The following is a 20,027-nucleotide window of genomic DNA, read 5'->3' on the forward strand; positions in this document are numbered from 1 at the left end:
GTGACCGCGCAGGGGGCGTGGCCAAAGAGTCTGGTCTGGCGCGGCCGCTGTCACGTGACCTTCGGGACTCAAGATGGCGGCTTCCAGGGAGGCGAAAAATCCGTGCCCGAGTACTGAGCGGCAGACGGTGCTGGGTCTCTGACGCGCAGGTTGAGAAAGGAGAGGCGAGTCGGCTTCCGGGCTACCTCGGCGACATCGCGCCCCGCCATCCTCCGTGGCCCCCTCCCCTCAGCCTGAGCGTGGGTAGGGAGTGGACTGTGAGTCTCGAGCCCATTCTGGACCTGGGGTCACCGCCACTTGCCCCTTCCTCGGGGGGCCGCCCGGTGGCCAGACCTCCCCTTTCGGGTGTGGTGAGAGAGTTCCTCTCAGCCTTTCACCCATGATCCTAATCCCTGCCCCTTTGGAAGGACAACGCAGCAACCCTGGCCCAACCTGAAGACGGCCGAATGGCTGCAGCCATGACGAGCAAAGCTGTTCTGGGGGAAGCCGCCATCGTGTTTGTAGTGGTGCTGAGCATCCACGCCTCAGTATGGGACCGCTATTCCTGGTGCGCTGTGGCCCTGGCGGTCCAGGCCTTCTACGTCCAGTACAAGTGGGACAGGCTGCTCCAGCAAGGGGCTGCAGTCTTTCAGTTCAGGACCACTGCCAACAGCGGCCTCCTGACCGCCTCCATGGTCATCCCTCTACTGGGGGTGGTGATGAAGATGCGCTGTGAAGCCGCAGGAAACGTCTACTTTGAGCGCTTTGGAGTTGTGGTGGCAGCCACAGGTATGGCCTTGGCACTGTTCCTCTCCGTATTGGCACTGGGCATCACCAGGCCAGTGCCCACCAACACCTGCGTCATCTCTGGTCTGGCCGGAAGTATCATCATCTACATCATGAAGCATTCCTTGAGTGTGGCAGAGGTGATTGAGGTCCTTGAGGTCCTGCTGATCTTTGTCTACCTCAACATGATCTTGCTGTACCTGCTACCCCGATGCTTCACTCCAGGGGAAGCATTGCTCATCCTAGGGGGCATCAGCTTTGTCCTCAACCAGCTCATTAAGAGATCCCTAAATGTTATCCAGGGCCGAGGAGACCCAGTAGACTTCTTTCTCCTGGTAGTGGTAGTAGGGATGGTCATCATGGGTATCTTCTTCAGCATGTTCTTTGTCTTCATGGACTCTGTAACCTGGACATCGTCTCTTTTCTTCCATCTAATGACAGGTGTGCTGGGCCTTGGTATCATCATGCCTTGGTTGCACCACCTAATCCGGGAGAATCCCTTGCTCTGGCTTTTCCAATTCCTCTTCCAGTCAGAAACTCGTATCTACCTCCTCATCTACTGGTCCCTTTTGGCTGCTTCAGCCTGCATAGTTGTGATGTACCAAAACGCTAAGAGATTGTCTTCTGAGTCAAAGAAGCATCAGGCCTCCACAATTACCCGGAAGTATTTCCATTTCATTGTAGTGGCTACATATATACCAGGACTCATATTTGACCGACTCCTACTATATGTTGCAGCTGTGGTCTGCCTAGCTGTCTTTATCTTCCTTGAATATATTCGCTTCTTCCGAATTAAGCCCCTGGGCCAGACCCTGAGGAATCTACTCTCCCTATTCCTTGATGAAAGGGACAGTGGTCCCCTCATCCTGACTCACATTTACCTGCTGCTAGGCATGTCTCTCCCTATCTGGCTATTCCCAAGATCTTGTGTACCAAAGGGTAGCCTGGGAGAGGTTGGGGCTCTGGTCCCTTACGCAGGAGTGTTGGCTGTGGGGGTGGGTGACACCATTGCTGCCATTTTTGGCAGTACAGTGGGGGAGATCCATTGGCCTGGTACTCTTAAGACTTTTGAGGGCACAATGACTTCCATATTTGCTCAAATCATTTCTGTGGCTTTGATCTTAATCTTTGACAGTCGGGTGGATCTTAATTCCAGTTATGCTTGGATTTTGGGGTCTATCAGCATAGTCTCCCTCCTGGAAGCCTACACTACCCAAATAGACAATCTTATTTTACCTCTCTACCTCCAGATTCTACTGATGGTTTAGCCTTCAGTCAGAGATCATGATGGGAGGAAGTGAGCTGAAGGAAACACAGTCAGCAGTTAGCCATTTGGGTATTACGGGTCAGGTGGTGAAAAGCTTATTTACTTTTGCAATGAATTAAGATTTAAAATAAAATCAAAACTACTGTTGCATTTTAGCTCTGTTGATTTAAAAATAAGGTAACATTTCTAATGAAGGAATTGGAAGGACATTCCAGTGAGGGGTTTCCAGTAGAAGTGCATTCTTTTTTTTAATATTTAATTTGAATTTTGTTCTTGATATCATAAAATCACATTCTTCACAGCGATGGTACCCATTCAGAGGGCTGATGATGTTTTTGTGAGAAATCAAAAACCCAGCCTTGAAAAATAGCTTTTCATCTCGAATAATTTATATCTAATATTGTGGAAACTGGATTTGTTTATTGGACTTGATTTTTACAGGAGAAAAGAGGTAAGGGAAAGGTTTTTCATAACCTTTATGAGAATATTTTAACTGGGTAAAGGGGGAGAAGAGTGCAAATAATAAATGAGAAAATAGTTGAGTTAATGCCATTTATTTCTCCTAAGTGGCCATAGTGTGCAATTTCAGAACTAAATTAGTGGAAGTTGGTAGCAGAGGAACTAAGAAGACATTAGTATATATACATATATATATATATATATATATATATATATATATAAAATCAATTCTGAAGACTGGGAGAAGCTAGGAATTACTCTAGAGCAAAGGTCTCAATCCCAGGGTTGCATAAAACCCACAATACTTCTAAGTACAGCCTGAACTAGATTAAAATGTAATGGGGGGGGGCAGCTAGGTGGCACAGTGGATAGAGCACCAGCCCTGGAGTCAGGAGTACCTGAGTTCAAATACGGCCTCAGACACATAATAATTACCTAGCTGTGTGGCCTTGGGGCAAACCACTTAACCCCATTTGCCTTGCCAAAAAAAATTTTTAAAAAATGTAATTGGAAAATATTTAACAAGGTAAATAAAAATACAAAAAACATAGATGATTTTAATATGTGGTTTTCTAAATCAATTTGCAGCTTACAGGCATTCTTATGTACAGTTTAATGGCTCCTGTTTCTATTTAAGTTTGACACCACTGTTGTAGAACCAGGCTTCCTGACCTAAATGAGAATTATGGAAGTTAAAATAAAATCTCTGCAGATCTCACTGCAACCTCTTAGCAATTCAGAGGGTAGGGGAGAGCATGAGCTGAAGAGGAAATACGTTTTTTCAAGATTGCAGAATTTAAGGGCGGCTAGGTGGTGCTTTGGAGTCAGGAGGACCTGAGTTCAAATACAGCCTCAGACACAATTACCAGCTGTGTGGCCTTCAGCAAGTCACTTAACCCCATTGCCTTGCAAAAAAAAAAAAGACTACAGAATTAAAGAAACATGGTCTTTATATAATAAACATTTTGAAGACCAGAAAAACTTTGCCACAAATCATTAGTTAATAAGTAGTAGTTAAATATAGGATCCTAAATAGCATTGAAAACTTTTCCTCTCCAATTTATCGCCTCTTCCCTCCCCTATAGAACTTCTCCCCTTCATAACTACCAGAAGTGCCAATAGGAGAGAATAGGGCAAGCTGAGAGTATATGTGAATAGGTGACTTTGAGGTTTCTAGCTTTCCTCTTGTTTAGCTTCAGTAGAATACAACATCTTTGTATTTATTTTAACTCAAGCAGCATATTACCTTTGACAACAGGAAGGATCCTACCACAGTAGGGACCAAATTTCTCAGGATAAGAGCTATGGGATGGTAGAAGGCCCTCACCTAAGAATTCATATTGGGACCAAGAAAGCTACTTCAAAGCCTATCTTTCCCTCCCCTTGAAGATGACCAGTGTCTTTCTTCTCTGATTGTGAATTCTGATCTGAATAAAGATCTTTCCTGTAAAATGGGCAGGAAGATGGCTTATTTTGCTAGGTCTAAAAATAAGTAGCTATTGGAATAGAAGAAAAGCAGTTTTCAACTACATGTAGCCAGGAAACTAAGGCCCCAATTTTTAATGCTTGTTAAATTCTGTAGTGTCACTTTGACTGGTGACTTAACAATGTGCTTAAGTGCTCAACACTCAGTCATAGATTCCTCATCCCAAATGTGGACATTCCTTTGTAGCTGAAGAATGTTCTCATTTTATAGATGAAAATACTGAAGCCCACAGAGGAGGGGGAAATTTTCTGACACAGAGAATTAGTGGCCTAGCTGGACTAGAATCTCAGTGTGCTTATTCAATCTAGAGCTTAGTGATACAATTTGTTTCAATCACTCCTAGTACAAGCAAGGAAAGGCTCATGTGACAGATTTTTGTTCTCATAATCAAAACCACTTGACTTGATAATAGAACATCAGAAAATGTCTACTATGCATTTGATTGTTTTATTCAATGACTGTGATGCTAGTTGGCTAGTTGACTTTACTCATGTCCTCTCCCCACTGTGCTGCTGTTCTCTCCTCTCCCCCCAGAATATTCCCTCATCCCAACCCCACCTCCACACACCAAGCTGCTTCCTTTCACTTTACCCCTTGAGTCTGAGGATTATGCAAGATTGAGCCCAAGAAGAGAGGCAGAGTAGGTATTCAATTATCCAAGACAAAAACAAGAGCCATGTTTCCCAGAGGGCAGAGAAGCATGGGGCCTAGATTATGTCCAAGTGATGATGTAATACAGTTCACACCTATCTCTGGGAAAGCACTGGGAGCCACTTGAAGTCTAGGGCTTCACCTGGAAGGGCTGGGGGAATTCATCTTGCACATTGGCATTAGGTGTATAGTAGAGGGAAGGGCAGCTCTGGTGTTGGCTGAAGCCTGAAGAGAAAGAAGGGAAGAGAGATATGAAAAATGCAATTTGTAGCCTTGAGGGTCTCTGAAACATTTAGGGAAAGCAAGAAGGAAGAGGTGCATGTAGATACCCCTGGGAAAAGAGCCAGCCTGCCTGACACCTGTGGCACCTTGACTTACCAATTATCCTGACTCCAGTGAGTGCCCTTGGATTCCATGATATGGAAGGTGTATGCATGGCGAGAATGTGTGGAGCGGTTCAGCTCACTTTTATGAACGACCTCTCCATGTATCAAGATGAGACCCCCTGGCAGAAGGGAAAAGGATCACATTATCTGAATATATCTCATTTCAGTGTCTATGTCTCCCTATCTGGATATTCTCCCAGTTCGTCACTACTCAAGGGAAAAAACTGAATAGATGGACAATTTACATTTCTGGCAGTCACACCCCTTGGGCAGGAAAGGTCAATGTTGCTATTCAAAAGGACAATTATTATCTCCCCAAAACTACCCCACAGAGACACACCCCTGGTAGGTTGGACAGAGTTACTTAATCACCCCAAACCCAGATTTCTTTCTGACATATAATAACCTTTAGACTTTTTACCTTTCTGGATAGGTGTAGGAATGAAACGGCTGTCCTCATAAGCTGGTTCAGAGCCTATGAAGGTGGTGCCACCCACAGAGTTAGCCTGTCCCCGAACCATCCTCCGGGAAATGCCTCCTGCATTGTTCACAAGATGCCTCTATGTGATGGATTTCCCTCTGGGTAGACCCCAAAAGAAGAAAGGGAAGATGATCCACAGAGCCTCTCCTTACCAGTGTGGGAGCCAGGGATGAACCAGAGGCAACCATTCTCCAGTGTAGCATCTTCCAAGGCAATCCAGACACCCAGTACTCGGCCCAGTGGCTTAGTGTGGAGAAAGCTAGCATCCTGGTGTGGGGTGACTACAACCCACCAACCTATGGGTTAGGCAGCCCATATACTGGCCCCCCTCCATCACCCATTTTTAACTTAAAAGCTGAATTCTCTCTTTCCATTTAGCCAATATCCATTTCCTACCCCCCCTTTCCTTTACCAACCTAAAACTTCTCTCATCCAGAACAACCTTGCTGATTCTGTAGTTATCTATGACTGGTTCAGAAATCATTCCATATCCTTCAACTCACAAAGAACATAATTTTCTATCCCCTCAGAACTTTATTACCAAACCTATATGCACTGTTTTTGCCCTGCTAGCACAGGGATCTGTGCACAGCTTACCTTCACCACCAAAGTGTGGTTGCTGAAAGAGAAAAGAGGTCTGATGAAATAGAACAGAGGGGAATTGGGGGCTGGGGTGTGGGAAAAGATTGAGTAAGGAAATCTTGAATTTCTCAAGATCACTTCATCCTTGGTAGAAGAATTTTTCCACAATTAAAAATTTTAAGAAAAAATATTTCCCAGGATGTTGGGAATATCATCCTCCTTGTAAAATCTTTTGAAATTGAACTGAGAGGTTACTGTTGCTTGCAATCCCTTTTGTATATATACTACTTCAAAAAAGCTTGGGATCTTTATTATCCTTTGTTCCTTACACCCTTTTGCATTTTCCAATTAGTCAAACTGAATCCCAGAGAGACTTATCTAAACTCAAAGGTAATTAGTGCTCAAGTAGGAAGCTTACCTTGAACATGTACATGCTTTGAACTACCACAGGTATCTCAAGCCCCAGACTCTTGACCAATTCCTAAGGAACAGTCCAGTTCACTCACTCAGACTCAAGGTATTACCACAGAACAACAGTTAACTCCATATCTGGGAGATCTTCATAGAATTGTTCCTGCCTTACTGTTTAGCCTGGGTTTAAAACTTCTCCCTCTCCCTTTGGCAGAGAAGGAAAGAGTATGGAGGTGTTGGGGAACAGCTATTGTTTTCTTCTTAACAGCATGGAAATAATACTTTTTAAAGTACAAAGATGCTGGGGCAAAGGCAATCCTTTCCACTTTTGTGCCAGCTTTGGTGTAGGAGGGGGTAGAAGTAGGAGTTTCTCTATCAGCCCCAGGCTAACTGGACTTAGGAATGGGGGTGAAGAGACCATGAGGCAAATCGGGGTCCATGCTTTTGTCAGACTATTGGGAAGGAGGTCCAAGACATCCAGTGGAAGATTCTAAGGGAGATTTTCCTCACTCACCTGCACCTGAAGTGAATGGGTAACACTCTTAAAGACAGGATCATGGGCATGCAGAGCTGTAGGAATAGGAGAGGGGAGACTGACTCAATATTGAGAAAATGTGAGGTGCTCTCCTAATGCATTGCCTCCCCTTCTCCCATCCTATCCCCCACCAAGGAAAGTTAGAGGCAGTAAACAGTCGATCAAGATATGGGACCCCAGGTATGGATGTGAGTATGGATAGGATGGGAAGGACAAAATCAGGTCTGCCTAGGGGTTTGTGAAGGAGAATGGGAACCTCCAACCACTTTTCCCAGATACTTAATGCATACTTGCTCCCAGTACTATTGGGACAGGGCTGCAGTTTCTTCAGTGTTGAAACTGTCACAAGGGCAGATGAAAATCGACACAGGCTGTTCAAAAAATAACTAGAAAACTATAAGGAGGAGGCAGAGAAAAGGTAATACCCTCCAGGGAAAGACCAAGGGGAAATGAAGGGGAAGATCAGGGCAAGGGAAGAACAACACCTAGGGACTGATCAGGGCTTCCTGCCCTCCCTCACTGACCATTCAAGACAGTCCTTACCATGGCCAATTTTATTGATAGATTTCTCTGGTGGGACTAGAAAATTGCCTATAAAATAAAAGAGATGATGAGAGCTAGGGGAAAATTGAAAGTTCATTTCTCAAAATAGAGAAGTTAAAGAAAGTTGTCTTGCTTCCCCTAGTCCTTCAAGCTTAGATACCTGTATTACCCAGCCCCTGCCTTTATCCACTTCTTACCTTCCTTGTCAAACACTCCTTTCTCAAAGAAGAACCTGATCTTGTCTCCACTGGTCAAAAAATAATCGGTATTACCCTGTAAGAAGTGTGGGAAAGTGAGGGAAAGAAATCATCAGCATGTTGGTGATGCTCCAAAAATGAGGGGTCTTTAGAGATCGTGAATTCCCTTACTTTTCAAGTCTTATATTTATTCAAAGGCAGAACCAGGATTGAAATGTCGTCCTTCAGTTCTGCTGGTGGGGACAGGGATCATGGGGGCTTGAGGTCAACTTCTGCCTCAAAGTCAATGGCACATCTTTGATCCTTCACTCTAAAGGAACAACATGGAGATAGACACTTACCTAGCTAGGAACATCAATTGAATCCCAGTCTAGATTCTGATCCTACCTCTTCCAGGGAATGATAATATGTGTTAGTTACTGCTTCCCTGTGTTATATTAAAAGGTACAATTAAATGGAGTGAGCCCAGGCAGCATGATTCTGAGTAAAGATCCAAAAGCTTTCAGAAATTCTGCTGTTCTTTCCCATTGACTAGGAACTGCCAGCTCTTGTGGGAAGTCAGTGTTGGTAAGGATGAGGGTGACTAGCTTTGGAACCAGGTGCTTCTAACAGTGTTTGAAGTTCCTTAAAACTAAAGGTATTTTTAATCATTTTTGTCCCAGGGAAAAGGAACTTGGCTGAATGTGGGAGGGATGAGGGGAAGAACTAAACTTCTAAGGTGCCCATAAACTCTTGACTGAAAATCTGTATCTGTAGCTTCTAGACCAGCATTTGTTAGGATTTAGAGCTCAAGGAGATAATCAATCTGTTAAACCTGGGATAAATTCCAAGGAAGTCTGTGAACTTGGATAGGGAAAAATAACACCTTTTTTCAATACCATCAGTTTCCTTTCGAATTCATATATTTTATACATTTAATGACATTATTATGGGAAGGGGGTGTCACAGATTTCACCAGAATGTTGGTGGGGTCCAGGTCACAAAGAGTGCTAGGAAACCCTGATTTAGAGCCTCTCTGCATTTTACAGATTATATATAAACAAGTAAAAGAGACTTGTTTAGGTTTATACAGATAATAAGTAGCTGAGTCAGGATTTAAAGTCTGGTGATCACCATTCTAGTCTTAAACTCTTTCTATTACAAGATGTTGATTTTTTCATTCAACCTAATTAAACTAAAGGTTGCTGGGTGACTGAAGGGATAGCATACTGAATCTGAAAAAAGGGAGTTCAAATCCTGCCTTGAATAGTTGTTGATGCTCTTTCCTTCCTTTCTCCCAGTTGCCCCAGAGGACTCTACCTTGTCATTAAACCTCTGTCTCAGTTAGTTTCCTCATCTATAGGATGAGGATTATTTACCTCCCAAAGTTGTTGTGAAGATCAAATGAGATGATTTTGGGGTGGGGTTTTTGGGGTTTTTGCAAGGCAGTGGGGTTAAGTGATTTGCCCAAGGTCATACAGCTAGGTAATTATTAAATCTGAGATAAAATTTGAACTCATATCCTCCTGACTCCAGGGCTAGTACTTTATCCACTGCACCACCTAGCTGCCCTGAGATGATATTTTGAAGAGTTTTTGCTAACCTTACATATTATTGTATTATTTATTATACTTCTACTTTGTATAACACTAGGGATAGAAGGACAAAAAACAAGCAATACTGTTCCTGTCTTTAAATATACACATATACATATTATTCAGTAACAAAGATAATTTGAGGATAGAAAGAACACTAGATTTAGAGGAATCAAGAAAAGCCTTCATGGAAGAGGTGTAGTACTTGAGCTGATCCTGGAAAAAAACTAAAGAGAAAATAAACTATGAATGACTCAGTTCTTCTCAGCAACATAATAATCCAAGACAAGTACAAGGATTCATGAAGGAAAATGCTATCCATATCCAGATAAAGAACTAGTGGTTTCTGAATGTAGATCAAAGGACATTCTTTACACTTCATTCTTTTTTGGGTTTTTTTTTTCTTTTTGATCTGTTTCTTCTTTCATAATTGTGACTGATATGGAAATGTTTTACATGATGACACATTATAACCTATATGAAATCGCCTATTATTTTTGGAAGAGGGAATTGGAGGGGGGGAGAAAAATTTGGAACTCAAAATCTTGCAAAAATGTATAGTAAAAGGGGCAGCTATGTGGCACAGTGGATAGAGCACTGGTCCTGGAGTCAGGAGTACCTGAGTTCAAATGTGGCCTCAGATACTTAATAATTACCTAGTTGTGTGGCCTTGGGCAAGCCACTTAACCCCATTTGCCTTGCAAAAAAAAATGTATGGTTAAAATTGTTTGAAATGTAATTGGAGAGAAAAAATACAATTTTTAAAAAAAGAAGCTAAGGGGCAGAAGTGAGGAGGAATGAAGGATACATCCCAAGCATGGGAAATACAAGCTTAGACTAAATCTGTGGTGAAACCAATTAAATGGCATACCAGCAATGAACAACACTAGAGTAAATGTAGAGGTTAACTGGTGAAGATAGGTCATTCCTCATGATGGGAGTTTGTCAAGGCATGCTTGGCAACAGTACCAGAGGGCAAGGTGTTCAAGGTAAAGTACAGTTGAAGTGATTAAATAAAGGGAGGAAGGGAAAGGAAAGCATTTATTAAATAGCTACTATGAGCCAGGCACTAAGTGTTTTACATATATTCTTTCTTTAGATCTTCGAAATAACTCTGTGAGATTGGGACTATTATTGTCCCCCATTTTATAGTTGGGGGTAACTGAGACCTAAAGAAGTTAAGTGACTTGCTCAGGATCACAAAACTAGTGTCTAAAGCTGAATTTGAACTTGGGTCTTCCTGACTCCAAGAGGCAGCTAGGTGGCATTGTGGATAAAGCATTGAGCCTGAAGTCAAGAAGACCTGAGTTCAAATGTGACCTTAGACACTTACTAGCTGTGTGACCACGGACATATCACTTAACCTTATTTGTCTCAGTTTCTTCTTCTGCAAAATGAGCTGGAGAAGGAAATGGTAGACTACTCCAGTGTCTTTACAAAGAAAACCCCAAACGAGGTCAGGTAGAATCAAACATAACTGAAAAGACTAAATAACAACACTCTATCCACTGTGCCATTTAGCTGTCTCTAAAGGAATCTGGCAATGAAGGGATGAAAGTGAAGCCAGAACATGGGTAGTGAACTGGGAAGGCACAGAAGAATTGAGAGGAATAGAGTTCCACCTGAGGATAAAAAACAAGTTTAAGAGGGGGTAAAGCAAATTTGGGAATCTAATAGGTTCATGATTTGAGAAAGGATCGGGGGCGGCTAGGTGGTGCAGTGGATAAAGCACCGGGGCCCTGGAGTCAGGAGTACCTGGGTTCAAATCTGATCTCAGACACTTAATAATTACCTAGCTGTGTGGCCTTGGGCAAGCTACTTAACCCCATTTGCCTTGCAAAAACCTAAAAAAAAAAAAAAAAAAGGATCAAGTAATTCAATTCAAAAGACAAGAATGAAACAGTTTCTGCCCCCACAGAGATAGCAATCTACTAATGACATAGGTAAATTCATAGATAGTAAATTCACTGCACTGTGGGAATAAGTAGGATTCAGCATTAGAAGTATGAGGAAAGGAGATGATACAAGAACTATTTGTTGAAGGGAATCAGAGACTGCAAAAGGAAGATGAGAAGAAAAGGTATTCCAAGAATGAGGTAAAGATTGTGCAAAGGTAGGAAATGAGATAGTGTGTATGGGGAACTGCAATTTGGCCAGTTGGGTAATGTATATGTGTTTTGTGGTCCTGCTGTTTGTAGTTTTCATGGTTAAAAACCCTACCCTACCATAAAGCATTGTAAACCCCCTTTTTCCAGAGGAGGATCTTGCTAGTAATCTGTTTCCTTACTTTGAAATTAAAGTTCTCAGTCAATTTCTGATTGTCCTAGCTCTATCCTGCTCTGTTTAGTTTTGACTATCCACAGGGTACAACTTGGTTGACAAGAGGAAGCTATGATCCAGTCCTGAATTCCTTGAAAACTCAGAGAGAGTGACTTATAGGATGACGAATCACTGTCCAAAAGATTTGTATAGTGTAATATGAATACAAAGTGAAAGCCAAAGGAATAAGGAATAACTGAGTGTTCATGTTAGAGGGAAGATCTTTCTCCCTCCATAGTGAGTGAGGAATAGGCTCTGTCCTCTTCTTGGCCAGTAGATACAGAAAAGCAGGTCAGAAGGTAGAATATAAGAGATAGTTGCCAAGGATATTTTGTCTTCTGGAAGGAGACTGGTTTATTTGAGTACAAGAAGATGGAAAGGGAGGAAGAAATCTAAGATGAAGAGAACAGTAGGGGCTACCAGGGCATATTATGGAGGGAGAGGGCAGAACAGAGCAGCATAGGAATGAGGGGCTCTGCAAAGTAGGGACAAAGGAAAAGGTAGGAATTTCCAACTACTACTCAACTTCTCCTCTTGTATGAATTGCCAACATTTTAAACCTAATTTGTGGCAAAATTAATTCATCATCATCTTATCTGAATCTATGTTTTCTCTTCCTGCCTTCACAGTCTGTTAATGTACCATCTTCCCAATTAGGCTGATAACTCTTTCACCATCCACATTCAATTAGTTAGCAGAACTATCTTACTGGAAAGAATTTTAGAATTGAAAGGAAACTTTAGAGAGAAGCAGCATGGTTAAGGTGTAGATCTGAGCTATGCCACTTCATTCCATTGTGATCTTGGGCAAATAACCTAACCTTTTTGGGTATCAGTTCACCTATATGACCAGGGTGGGTTGTACTAGATGAGCTCTAACATCTCTTCTAATTTTTGATCTATAATTCTTATGATCTAAATCTACCATGATTTTGTGGGTAAGGATGCTAAGGCCCAAGGAGTAGAAACTATTTGCCCAAGGTCAAATAGGCAAGCAAATGGTAGAGTCAAAATTTGAACCCAAGTCTTCCAACTCAAAATCCTATGCTGATTCCACTGTCCCATGTTGCTCCCAAAAGAAAACATAAAACGGTCTCCAGCCAAACACAATCAATGTTTTTTCAATCATCATTTCCATTGCCCTATAAATCCAGGATATGACATATACAAGCACGTCACAATGCAAGAGATAACAGAAGAATGCACTGAAGTTCTGGTGATGTTTACCATGACTGCCTCATCACCTCTCCTTATCATTCAATATCACAGAGTTTTTACTGAAGCCCTCTCTGTTCCTCACTGCCTTTGAACAGGTTGGTTCCCCCATATCTGAAATCTTTCTCTCTTTATCTCCACTTCTTGAAATCCCTAGCTAACTTAAAGAACCTTTCCTGAACTGCTGCTACCTTCCCAACCAAATTACATTGTATTTACTTTGCATCAATTTTGTGTATATATCTCCACTTCCTATGTAATGTATATTACTTGATGGTGAATTATTTTCAGCTTTTGTGTTAGAATCCCCAGTGCCTGGCACATGCCACATTTAAAATGATTTTTTCTTTTTCTTTTTTAAGTTTTTTGCAAGGCAAATGGGGTTAAGTGGCTTGCCCAAGGCCACACAGCTAGATAATTATTAAGTGTCTGAGACCAAATTTGAACTCACATCCTCCTAACTCCAGGGCCAGTGCTCTGTCCACTGTGCCACCTAGCTGCCCCTAAAATGAATTTCAAATGAATTTCATACTAGGTCCTATGCTGGTTGGAGAAAAACCACAAAATCATGCTGACTAGATCCACCACTAATTTTTGTTACATACTTTTACCTGGACTAGCCCTCTTGGTGAATCAAGGCAATCATACATCTCCCTAATTGATTCACTCACCAAAGTAGCTTTTCCAAACCTGATCCTCAAACCTCCTGTTTGTTCCCCTTCTCCAAACCCTTTAAGTTTGTTTCAATCTTTACTGAATATTTCGTATTTGGTGAAGCTGCCTTCTTATCTCACACCTCTCAGATGCCTCCTTCACTCCTGTCTCACGTAAGGAGATGGCCCTTCTTTTTGCCAAAGATAATTCCTCTAGACACACAAGTGATCCCACTCCATTCTATCCTGTAGCAGAGTGCCTCCTCTGTCATTCCTATCCTCTCACTAACTTTCAGTCTTTCCCTGTCTTACTGGCTGGTTCTGATGCCTATAAACATATCCATATCTTCCCTAATCTTAAAAACAATTACTTAATCCTTTAATTCCCTCTATCATTATTCCATATAAACCCTTTCTTTCATGGCTAAACTCCTTGAGTTTATAACAGGCGACTCTACTTTCTTAACTCTCTTCAGTCTGGCTTCCAGTTTCACTGTACAACTGAAACTGCACTTTCTCCAAAGTTACCAGTGACCTTTTAAACTGTCAATATAATGGCCCTTTTCTTAATCCTCATCCTTCTTGACCCCCCCCCCCCCCCAAACCTTTGACTCTGTGGATCACCTTCTTCCCCATAATACTCTTCTTTCTAGCTTTTCAGGACTCCAGCTTCTTCTACCTTTCCTATTAATCCCTCTCAGATTCCTTTGCTGGATGTTAATCTAACTCATGCCTGCTAACCACAGGGCTCTCTACCTCAGTACCATTTTGCTAGCTAAAATCCCATCTTCTGCAAGAAGCCTTTCCCAGTCCCCCTTAGTGCTAATACCTTTCCTCTATTGCTTTATCTCCAATATAGCTTCTATATCTAATTTGTACATTGTATAATATATATTCTATATAGTCTATTAGACTGAGAAGCTCCTTGAGAGAAAGTAGATCAGTTTTTTATTTATTTGTATTTTTGCCTTGGCATACATAGCAGGTGCTTAGTGATGGAAGATAATAAGTACATGAATTGGACTTGAGTGGGGGGATGATGTGCTGTCACCAGCCTCACTTTCTCATCCAAAGCCATTTTGATCAGTAATCTGTTATGAATCAGGAGGACTGGAGATGGCCCTGATGAGAAGCAATCAGAATTAAGTGACTTGCCCAAGGTCACAAAGCTAGTAAGTATCAAGTGTCTGAACTCCAGTCCTCCTGATTCCATATCTACTGTTAGCAGATGATCAATAAATACTTTTTGACTGGGTGGGTTAAATGCTATCAGGTGCACAATGAAGTATAAAAAAGGATTTAGCAACACAAAAAACAATCAGAGAGCTTTTCTTTGGACTGAATCTGTGATTTCATACTTGTAGGGAAATCCCAGTGAGGTAGCTCCTGGTGGAGGACAATTCCTGCCCAGACACTTGAGAAACTTAGTTTCCTGAGGCACTGATAAATTGTTACCTGCCCAGGACCACAGAGCCTTTATCAGAGGCTGACCTGGAAACAGGTTTTTTTTTTGACCCCAATGGCCAACTGACTCTCTAACCTCTCTAAAATTACTATATCTAAAAATTTCATGATTTTAATAGAAAATGCTCTTATCTGGATATGGGAGGAGCTGAGATTGTGTATGTTAAAGACCAGGAGAGGGCAGTGTGGTGAAGTGGTGAGAATCAGAAAGCCGGGGTTCTAGAGCCTTCCTACCTGGACTCGGAGCTGTTCCTCTTCTTGAGTAGAGAATTCCGTGCGACAATGAGTTGGGACTTCCATTTCTGCCACAATTTTCTGGATTTGCTCCCTCATGATATCACACTCCTTAGAGGAAAATATCCCTTCTAAGACCAGAAATCCATCCTCCTGGAACTATGAGAGAGGTGGAGTGTCTTTCAGAGCAGAGCCAGAGCCTCTCTTTCTCTTCCCCACCCCCATCCAGAACTTCTATCTGAAGAACAAGGTTTAGAGGAGGAAGCCCACTAAAGAAGGGTTTGAGAATGTTTCTAAAGGACCCTCTGGTCCTCTTCCCTTGATAAATCTGTATTTTTATTAGATTCTTATTTAAATTAGTTATTATTTTATTAGATTAATTATTTTGACAACTTGGCCTAAGGGGATAAAATATAAGATTATTCCCATTGTTTTACGGACAAACTCCTCAACTAATTTTCCAGTTTCTCCATGTTGTGGTCCTAACTGACTTTCCCAGTCATACAATGCATAGAATTCATAATACAACTCACACAATTCATAGGATCAGAAATTTTTACCTTAGAGGTCATCTAGTACAACCTTTCATTTTGCAGATGAGATTATTGAGATCTAAATAAGTGTTTTCCTTGAAATCACGGAGGTAGTAATTGGTGGAGCCAGAATTTGAATCCAGATTTTCTTACTTTGGACACAGCCCCCTTTCCATTGCTCTCCCCAAAGTTCTCCTTAAATGTAACCTGTGCCTTCCCTCCCCACAGTTCTATCACTTGAAATGCTCTTATTTCTTTGCTTTAGTCAAGTTCTAGCTGTTCTTCAAAACACAGCTCACCTAACTCAGCTTCTCCAAAGAGACTTCCTTCATCACCCCAACCAGCACTGATCAGTCTCTTGCCTCAATACTCATCTATGTTGTTCATTGAACACTTAGGACATACTACCTTATATTTATCAAATTTCATTATTCATATTATTCATGCATAGAATGCATTAAATGACACTACTCACACTTCTATCACACTAAAATTTACAAAGTCTCTAGACAATTCAGCGGACCATTCTCTATCAGTATCCCCCTCTACATTTAAGGAAACTAGAGGGACGGCTAGGTGGCATAGTGGATAAAGCACCGGCCCTGGAGTCAGGAGTACCTGGGTTCAAAGCCCGCCTCAGACACTTAATAATTACCTAGCTGTGCGGCCTTGGGCAAGCCACTTAACCCCGTTTCCCTTGCAAAAACCTAAAAAAACCAAACCATTTAAGGAAACTAAAGCACATAAAGGCCAAATGACCAATTGTCAAACATAATCTGACCTCAAGTCTTCTGACTCCAAGCTTAGTATTTCTAGGCACAGTGGATAGGCCAGTGGGTCCTGGAGTCAGGAAGACTAGAATTCAAATATGACCTCAGACTTATTAGATGTATGTCCTGTGCAAATCACTTACCCACTGTTGGCCTCAGTTTCCTCACCTGAAAAATGATAATTTTAGCTTCTACCCCCCCCACAGGATGGTTGTGAGGCTTAAATGAGATCATATATATAAAATACTTTACACAGTGAAGCCTGACGTATAGTAGCTGCTTAAATAGTGTCTGCTTGTTCCCTTCTCTAAACAGACTTAGGTTCCTTAAGAGAAGAGATTATATACTATTCATTTTCATATTCCTAGTACTTGACAAAAACAGGTACACATAAATAATGGTAATAACTAGCATTTTCTTTAGGTTTGTTTTTTTTTTGCAAGGCAATGGGGTTAAGTGGCTTGCCCAAGGCCGCACAGCTAGGTAATTATTAAGTGTCTGAGGCGGGCTTTGAACCCAGGTACTCCTGACTCCAGGGCCGGTGCTCTATAGACTGCTCCACCTAGCCATCCCAATAACTAGCATTTTAAGACAAAAAGTTCATTATTGGGGCCACTAGGTGCTGGATACAGCACTGGCCCTATAGTAAGAGGACCTGAGTACAAATCTGGCCTCCAGACACTTGCCTCACAGACAAAAAAAAAGTGAATTATCTCATTTGATCCTCAAAACAACTGTGAGGGAGGTAAAATAAGTATAACTGACTGCATCTTACAGATAAAGAAACTGAGGCTTAAAGATGGTAAATAACTTATCCATAATCACAATGCCAGTAAACTCAGGCAAAATTAGAATTTAGGTCTCAGCTTATTCCATTTCCAAGTCTGATCCTACTCTACTACTCTGTCTCCATAATGGTAAATATTTATTGATGGTGGTGTTGTGCAACTGTTGCTAACTAGGTTTTTCAGTTGTGTTCTCTATATGAAAATGGTTTCTTCTCCAGCCATTATCCAGAGGAGGAAACTGAGGCAAACAGGGTCAAAATAAGTGCCTGAAGTGAGATTTGAACCCAACAAGATGAATCTTTCTGCCCCCAGGCACTGTACTCTAGCCACTGTGCTACCTAGTCTCCTGAAGATTGGATAACATCCTAATATGAAGGAAAGAATACTGTATTGGAATCAAGGGAACTAAGTTCAAATTCCGGCTCCATCATTGAACAGCTATTTGACCTTGGGCAAGTGACTTGAGCTCTTTGGACATTTTTTCTTATCTGTAAAATGAGAAGTTTAATCGATATGATCTTTAAGGTCCCATCCCCAAGTCTCTCGCAGGTGCACCTGGTCCCATGCCTGGCTCTTTCCACCTCTCCCTTAAACTAGGGCTCTGATCCAAGTTCCCTCACTTCCTTGTGACAACGGCTTTTTGTTCCGCACAAGTCAAATTTGTTTTTTTTTTTCCTTTTTCTTCTGACCCTTCCCATCAAAGCACGGGGGGGGGGGATCTTGGGCCCCAGTTCCGATTATTATTCCCCCATTAGCAACCCCACCCCCATCCAAATCTTCCGGAAACCCTGTCCAAGTTCCCTGGCAAACTCTGAGGGTCTTAGGGCACAAGCAGAGTTCCAATGACTGTGAGAGGTGGGGAAGGGAAAGGCTGAGGATAAACTCTGAAATCCCCAGGGGAAAATTACGCTTCTCCAGGGTATTACTCCCCCTACCCCACCCCCACCTCCCCTTGAGGGAGCGGTCGTTCCTGTGTGGTCCCACCTTGCGTAGCTGCGCTGGGCTCAGCCTGGCCATGGGACTCAGAGGGACCGGCTGGCGGGGCTTCTTTTGCCCTGTTTCCCCCCGGTCGCAGATCGGGCAGCCGAGTCCTAGCTCCCGGATCCTAGGTAGCTTCCAGGCCGGGTCGGAGTTGGAGTGGCTGCAGCGAGGAGGCGGGCGGACCAGCGGTTTGCTTCACCCTCTCCTGCCCAGTCAGTCCTATCTGGTCCTGAGCCGCTGAAGCTTCTCTCCGGCTTTTGGGGCACTAAGTCCGGATGACCACACGGGATGACCGCAGCCCGCCCCCACCCCTGTCCCCAGTCTAACTTCCATCTGCAGCGGGCAGAAAGGAGAAGAGGGGGTGGCCCCTGGTCAACCAATCCAAGTCCTTGCCTCTACAGCTAATGCCAGTGACCGACCCCAGGAAAGGGCAGGAATTAGCTGCCCGCCCTTTAAACCGCTCAAGCTTTATGTACTCACTCACACATTCGTCCAAATCAAACATTTACTTGCTTTGGGTTAAACCCAAACTAGATACCCGCGATAGAGGGAACTGGAGGAACTAGACAGGGCTGTACAAAAGCAGGTTCCAGATCTCAGAAATTTAAATTCTACTGGGAAGCAAGTAGGGAGTAAGAAGAGTTTTAAGTTGAAGTCCTTGCAAAGCACAAGATTGGTTATGTTACTCCCCTGCTTAAAAGTCTACCGGGATGTAAACTCCTAAATTTGGCGTGTCAATTCGATTCTTTCAAAATCCGGCTATAATGTACCTTCTTTCTAGGACTATTTCACACTGCTCCCCATCAAGGACTTTCTGTCGCTGCCAAAAAGACCTACTTGTATTTCCCCAAACTGCATTTGATTTCGAAACTCTACCTCTCTGCCCACGATATCTGCCCTAACTTGTTGGTTCCTCTGGATTCTTTTGGAGCCCAGATTATGAGAAAGCCTTTCTTGATTTCTCCCCTCCCCCAGTTGTTTGTGCTCTGTCTCCTCTGGAATGATGGAGCAATAAAGAGCTTCTTAACCTCTCTTAGGTAGAGGACCCTGAGATGGATGGGCTGCAACCAGCTCTTACCGGGTCTCAACGTTTTAAATTTTCATTCTGAGCATTTATACCCAGGAATTGTCAAACACAAAAACCCAGAGCTTGATCTGTTGTTTTGTTGATTGTCTAGGCTTAAGAAAAGTGATGGAGAAAATGTGAAGAGTGCAGATTAAACTTATAAGTGTACCATGCATACATTTCCCCCCCAAAGAGTCAGTGGTAAAACATTAGCTAGCACATTACTATATGGAACACCTTTGGCAGTCTAGTGAAGCCCTATGGATTCGTTGAAAAAAATTTTTTTTAAATCAACCAACAAATATTTATTAAGCATCTACTATATTCTAGTCAGGCACTATGATGGGGTGAGAGGAAAGGAATAAGTATTTATATGGTGCCCATTATGCTAAGCATTTTTAGCTATTATCTTATTTGATCTTCATGACAATCCTGTGAGGTAGGCACTATTAACTGAATTTTATATTTGAGGAAACTGAGGCAGACAAAGGTTAAGTGACTTGCCCAGAGTCATCCAACCAGCAAGTATCTGAAGTCACAATTGAACTCAGTTCTTTCTGACTTCAAGGGGCTGCTAGGTGATATATATATAGTACTTATCATATCTTATAGACATTGTAGAATTATGTAATATTCAATATACTATACTTTGTATTATGCCAGTATGC

The 20,027-nt window shown here is 42.3% G+C and overlaps 2 protein-coding genes across 4 annotated transcripts; one reads left to right on the forward strand and one right to left on the reverse strand.

The window, feature by feature from the left end:
- Nucleotides 1–36: 36 nt before the first annotated feature.
- Nucleotides 37–4,633, forward strand: DOLK (dolichol kinase). Its single transcript, XM_074210990.1, has one exon. The coding sequence runs from the start codon at nt 447–449 to the stop codon at nt 2,031–2,033; it is 1,587 nt and encodes a 528-aa protein (XP_074067091.1). The 5' UTR covers nt 37–446; the 3' UTR covers nt 2,034–4,633.
- PHYHD1 (phytanoyl-CoA dioxygenase domain containing 1) lies at nt 328–19,342 on the reverse strand. 3 transcript variants are annotated; one of them, XM_074211008.1, is made up of 11 exons: nt 18,297–19,342; nt 15,222–15,332; nt 7,764–7,839; nt 7,567–7,614; nt 7,003–7,058; nt 6,496–6,558; nt 6,093–6,114; nt 5,648–5,776; nt 5,436–5,552; nt 5,007–5,133; nt 331–4,853 (listed from the first exon to the last, which is right to left on the reverse strand). In XM_074211008.1, exons 1-11 carry the CDS (start codon nt 18,327–18,329, stop codon nt 4,808–4,810), a joined length of 828 nt encoding a protein of 275 aa, XP_074067109.1. In that variant the 5' UTR covers nt 18,330–19,342; the 3' UTR covers nt 331–4,807. The 3 variants fall into 3 exon arrangements, with proteins under 3 accessions (XP_074067110.1, XP_074067109.1, XP_074067108.1); XM_074211007.1 differs by having other exon boundaries at nt 500–4,853; nt 15,222–15,380; nt 18,297–19,339; XM_074211009.1 differs by lacking the exon at nt 15,222–15,332 and having other exon boundaries at nt 328–4,853.
- Nucleotides 19,343–20,027: the final 685 nt, after the last annotated feature.

This window comes from Macrotis lagotis, chromosome 1 (assembly GCF_037893015.1).
Source record: "Macrotis lagotis isolate mMagLag1 chromosome 1, bilby.v1.9.chrom.fasta, whole genome shotgun sequence".
Taxonomy (NCBI): domain Eukaryota; kingdom Metazoa; phylum Chordata; class Mammalia; order Peramelemorphia; family Peramelidae; genus Macrotis; species Macrotis lagotis.